Genomic DNA, 5,922 nt, shown 5'->3' on the forward strand with positions numbered 1-5,922 from the left:
ATGCACCACAGCTACTTCAGCTGAAATATTTTTTACTGATACCAGTATTTTAACTCAAGCTATTTCCTCAGTTTTCTTAAATATACTGATTAGTTTACAGGCAACATTACTTACAAGTGAAATACTAAACTGCAGAGCTTACAAGAAGCTAGAACATGTCTAAATGCACCCTGAAATGCATTTATAATTTAAACCCATTTACTTTTTACTTCCCATTTTGCTTTCTAGCCAGAGGTAATCTGCATGTTTTTCCTCAACCCCAAATTGTGTTCCTTGAGTTGGAGTGTGGTATACTGACAGTAGCAAATAATCTCTAAAGTACTAAGAAAAGAAGGTGTCTCACACTGGGAATATCATAGAAACCTTTAATGAAGCAAAATTCTCCAATATTACATCATAAGGGTTCATGTTCTTCAACTTTTAGTATGCCTTTTCAGTTTTCTCTCTGCTGGCTTCTTATCTTCTGTTCCCGACTCTTGGACAGGTAGCCATTTCAGAGGATTGCGGCGGTACATAGGCCATGGAGGGAGTGTTAGCTTAAAAGGAAGGAAAAGTTTAATTATATAACTCACTAACGCCAACTGAGTCTAACATGTAATTAGTACTGTTACTACTACACAACCTTCATTATGTGGACTTGCAGTATCAGCTGAACAAGGTCTGATTTATTATCAAAATATCACTTAAGATGAAGGATTGAAGAGAACATGTATTGGTGAGCTAAGCCACTAAATCAGAAGTTTTCTATACTGGAGTCCCTGTTTGTTTACATCAGTCTCTTAGGACCAGAACTGGACTATAAGAAACAAGGTACATTGGCTAAGCTAAGTGGAGGTACAGGACTAGAAGAACAGAGGTCAGAATGAAAGTGCATTGGTGCATAATGTAAAGTTTCTATTGCATCTGTTTGTATTATGCTCGTCTAGTCAATACTAGACTACCTGTATTTAAGCATTCTGTTTCAGGTAAAAACAGCACTTGATGAACAGGCAACTTAGTTTTGGAAACTCATTAGTATTTTTAGTAATCATGTAGTAATTTAGTAATTAATTTTGGTCTTACCAGGCACGATAAAGCAAACCCAGCCATAACTATATAGACAGTCCAACCAAACTGTTCAGCAATGTAGCCACAGATAAAACCAATTACCTAGAAGAAGCAATACCAATTTTAATAAAATAAAAATCTAATGGGCATTCCCAGCACAAAAATGATTGAGTTAATTCTGAAAAATATCCCATAAACTAGGAAAATCAGTTACATAAGTTACAAAACCACTAAATGTTAACAAGTTGGGAAACTTACAATAATTCCAACATAATCCTTAATCTTAGTTTGACACACCCAATGAGTATCTGTATTTTGAGATCAGTGTTGGGATAGTTGGACTAAGTTATTAATATGAATAGTCTTTGTCAACTGAGTAACTTCACAAATATAACAGTAAAATTAGTTGTTGGTTCAGTATGGTAAAATCTGAAGTACAATTTTTATGTGGAGCTATTTTTCTAATGAATAGGCATAAGCGGAACAGGACATGAGTAAATATTTCTCTTAAATATAGAGGATAAGGAACGGCTTTTATAATGAATTAGTGTCTAATTATTATGGAGAAGGTGTACTTGGCTTCATGTGAGACTAGATAAATAAGATGTAGGAGAGGTACAACAGCACTATGTTCAATGAAAATTAATTACTGCCGGTTTGAGCCTGCAGTTTATACTGGACACTAAGCTGGTCTGTCTAATATGAACTGTTTTTGCTTTTGATATTGAAGTTCTGTAGCTTTTACTAGAAGGGAAGATATGGAGGGTGCGTATATGGCCTCTGGATAGAACAGACAGGTGAAGTTGTTTTTGGAACCTCAACATGAATTTCCTGACTCCATAACTGGAGTTTTCTGAGCTACTTATATATTTTCAATCTATATTTTGGCTATACCTTTACTTTAAGAATGATTTCTAAATAATATACTATGTACTTAATGGCCCCTTCTCTCAGAGGGCCTCAAAGTGCTTTAAAAACTTTAGGCATAGCCACAACTCATGTGGGAGTTCAGAATTATTCCCCTTTTACGGGGGGGGGGGACTGAGGCAGGTCACACAGGAAGTCAGTGAATGTGGTGGTAGTTGTATGACCCCCAGAAATTCTATGCTATAGTGTTTCTAACTACGGCTGTCAGTTAATCACAGTTAACTCGTGTGATTAACTGAAAAAAATTGTGATAAAAAAATAATCTGTTTTAATCGCACTGTTAAACAATACAAATTGAAATGTATTAAATATTTTTGGATGTTTTTCTACATTTTCAAATATATTGATTTCAATTACAACACCGAATACAAAGTGTACAATGCTCACTATTTTTATTACAAATATTTCCACTGTAAAATGATAAATATTTTTCAATTCACCTCATACAATCTCTTTATTGTGAAAGTGCAACTTACAAATGTAGATTTTTTTGTAATGTAACTGCACTCAAAAATAAAAATGTGAAACTTGAGCCTACAAGTCCACTCAGTCCTACTACTTGTTCAGCCAATCATTAAGACAAACAAGTTTGTTTACATTTACGAGAGATAATGCTGCCCACTTCTTATTTACTATGTCACCTAAAAGTGGTAGCCGGCCTTGCAAGGTATTTACATGCCAGACATGCTAAACATTCGTATGCCCCTTCATGCTTCGGGTACCATTCCAGAGGACATGCTTCCATGCTGATGATGCTCATTAAAAAATAATGCGTTAAATTTGTGACTGAAGTCCTTGGGGGGAGAACAGTATATCTCCTGCTCTGTTTTACCTGCATTCTGCCATATATTTCATGTTATAGCAGTCTCGGATGATGACCCAGCACATATTGTTCGTTTTAAGAACACTTTCACTGCAGATTTGAACAAAGGCAAAGAAGGTACCAATGTGAGATATCGAAAGATAGCTACAACACTCAACCCAAGGTTGAAGAATCTGAAGTGCCTTCCAAAACCTGAGCGGGACAAGGTGTGGAACATGCTTTCAGAAGTCTTAAAAGAGCAACAGTCCAATGTTGAAACTACAGAACCACAAAAAAAGAAATTCAGCCTTCTGTTGGTGGCATCTGACTCAGATGATTAAAGTGAACATGCGTTGGTCTGCACTGCTTTGGATCGTTCTTGAGCAGAACCCCTTATTAGCATGGACGCATGTCCTATAGAATGGTTGTTGAAGGATGAAGGGACATACGAATCTTTAACACATCTGGCCCTTAAATATCTTGCGACGCCAGCTACAACAGTACTCTGTGAAAACCTGTTTCACTTTCAGGTGAGATGGTAAACAAGAAGTGGGCAGCATTATCTCCCATAAATGTAAACAAACACGTTTTGAGTGCTTGACTGAACAAGAAGTAGGACTGAGTGGACTTGTAGACTAACATTTTACATTGCTTTATTTTTGAATGCAAGTTTTTTTGTACATAATTCTACATTTGTAAGTTTCATGATAAAGAGATTGTATTAAGTGTATGAGGTGAATTGAAAAATATTTTTATAGCACAAATATTTGTAATAGTGAATACTGTACACTTTATGTTGTGTGTTAATGAAATAAATTTTAAAATTTAGAAAACATCCAAAAATATGTAAATAGTATTCTATTATTGTTTAATAGTGTGATTAATCGCAATAATTTTTTTAATCGTGGTTCATTTTTTTAACCGCTTGACAGCCCTAGTTCTAACCAATGTAGTATATAGCTTGTAACTGCTGTCAGGCCTGCAGCACAACAGTTTCAGTGGTTACAACATTAACTAGCAGATGGGAGTCCTGCAGTGTATGAAACTCACAGCTGTTACATTTTTCGGGAAAAATTTGGAGTGTGAAAGAAGCCTTAATTCTGGCATCTTTTTACTTGAGTGCTTGACCTTGCAAGCTTAATGTTCTCTTAATGTCTTTTTTTCCCCCCATCATAGAATATAGTGAAGGTATCATACTGAAACACCTTCAGTATTTGAGTATTTAACTATTAAGACTTTTCAATGGCATTTATAAAGAAGGTTGCAAACACTCCAACTTCTATGAAAAGTGAGGCAGACAGGTTAAGTGACTTGACCCAAGGCCATGTAGAACAGAGTCAGAGCTACAATTAGAACTTGTGAGTTCCTGGCTTCTTGCCCGTGCTTAGTCCACTAAACTATGCTGTCACTTCAGAATTAAGGAATATGACATTGAATTAAACCGGAATCCAAAAATAACCGATCCTCTAATATCACTGCAATCTAACTAATTATATTTTGACAGTTTCAGAGTAGCAGCCGTGTTAGCCTGTATCCATAAAAATAAAAGAAGTACTTGTCTACTCCTTTTTAATTGTATTTTGATCATCATAGATTAAGTGTAACTTTTTTTTCCCCCCCAAGCCACTAGTTTAAAGTCTCAAAGACAGTCTGGCTGATTTGCTTCAAGCTTCAAAAATCCAAGAAGATTTCAGGCCTTAATAAGTTTATTTTTAAAGGATGTCCAACAACTTTAACCATGACTCTATTATACTTACCGCAGAAACAAGAATGATCCCTTGAAAAATCTGTTCTGCTAGTTTTTGACCCTTGTAGTCCTGGGGGCAAAAAAATGGTTATAATTATAATTACCCAACCACCTACACCAACAAGTAAACAATTCTTGCAGTGTCTGTCATGATCAAGGTAGCACAAAGACAGAGTTTGTACATATGACCTCCCTGACTCTGTAGTGAGTGCTGTGGAATATAACAGATGCTTAAGATAAGAACATTTTCTTATGTATTCTTTAAAGAAATCTTGGTTTTATGCTGTAAAAATCTTAATTCCCAGCCTAGTGTCTCTATACCTCCACTGATAACACCGCAAAGAAGCAGGAAACTGCATACTTTGGACTGTCATTAAGAGTTAAGGACATCTGCACAGAAGCCCAAAGTCACATCAGTTAGTAAGAAGAAGGTTGCCTTTAAATTACAGAAAAAAGTTTAATGTATTGTGCTTTTATGCACTTTTCTGTAAAGTCACACTGCATTTTTATACTGCAAAGAATCACCTCATGTTGATTCAATATTTCTCATTTTATAAAACTGGGAAGTGGGTTCGCTTGCTGACAGTCTCATGCACTCTATAGCTGAGCCAGTACTAGAATGCCCAGCTCTCTGCTTAGAGCAGGGGTGGCCAACCTGTGGCTCCCTGTATTGACACTGACTCTGGAGCTACGGGTGCCAACTTTCCAACGTGCCAGGGGGTGCTCACTGTTCAACCCCTGGCTCTGCCACAGGCCCTGCCCCCACTCCACCCCTGAGCCTGCTGTGCCCTTACGCTGGGTATGGAAACCGAGCTAGGCAGCACCAACCCCAGGAGAGGGAGGCTGATGCGTCCAGCGCAAGGCGGCCCCCGAAGCACTGGCCCGCTTGGTTCTATTACCCAGCCCGCGGTGCTCCCTGTGGGGTTGGGGACCCCCCTTACCATCTGGGTGGGGATGGAGCCGAATACGTCCAGCATGGTGCCAGCGACGGAAGTCACCTCGCCGGCTGCCTCCCCGGTCTCGCTGCTCTCCTCGGAATTGCCCGCCCCGCCCTGCGAAGCGCGGGCCTCGGAAACGCTCCCAGCCTGCGAAGGGGAGGCTTCAGACGCGTCCTGAGAGCTAGAGCCGCCCTCGGCCCGTGAGGTGGAGGCAGCTGCACCGGCCTTGGAAAAAAAGGTAGGTGAGGTCTCACGGGCGGCAGCCTCCCTGCCGGACCGGTTGGCCCGCGTCGACACTCCGGCGGTGGCGGAGCGGGTCCGAGGTCGGAAGGTAGACGCTGAGCTGGCCGGAAGCAGCGCGGCCTTGCTCCGCCCCATCTCCCGTGAGCCTCCGGCGGGGAGCTGTCCTTGCTAAGCGCCTGAAGAATTGCACCGGCCTCAGCGGAGCGACCCCAGTTCGC

General features: G+C 39.9%; 1 protein-coding gene across 1 annotated transcript; it reads right to left on the reverse strand.

Moving 5' to 3' along the window:
* Positions 1–351: 351 nt before the first annotated feature.
* SPCS1 (signal peptidase complex subunit 1) lies at positions 352–5,840 on the reverse strand. Its single transcript, XM_084633562.1, has 4 exons — positions 5,465–5,840; positions 4,534–4,593; positions 1,063–1,149; positions 352–536 (listed from the first exon to the last, which is right to left on the reverse strand). The coding sequence occupies exons 1-4, from the start codon at positions 5,837–5,839 to the stop codon at positions 414–416; spliced, it is 645 nt and encodes a 214-aa protein (XP_084489688.1). The 5' UTR covers position 5,840; the 3' UTR covers positions 352–413.
* Between the last annotated feature and the right edge of the window lie 82 nt (positions 5,841–5,922).

This window comes from Lepidochelys olivacea, assembly GCF_965140295.1.
Source record: "Lepidochelys olivacea isolate rLepOli2 genome assembly, chromosome: 7".
Lineage (NCBI taxonomy): Eukaryota > Metazoa > Chordata > Testudines > Cheloniidae > Lepidochelys > Lepidochelys olivacea.

What these genes read in the sequence shown, in the direction of transcription:
- SPCS1 (XM_084633562.1), bottom strand. Translation starts at nt 5,839, where the DNA reads ATGGGGCGGAGCAAGGCCGCGCTGCTTCCGGCCAGCTCAGCGTCTACC. An exon ending in GGATCATTCTTGTTTCTGCG is followed by an intron (nt 1,150 to 4,533) that starts GTAAGTATAATA and finishes TGCTTCTTCTAG; the next exon opens with GTAATTGGTTTTATCTGTGG. An exon ending in GGTTTGCTTTATCGTGCCTG is followed by an intron (nt 537 to 1,062) that starts GTAAGACCAAAA and finishes CTTCCTTTTAAG; the next exon opens with CTAACACTCCCTCCATGGCC.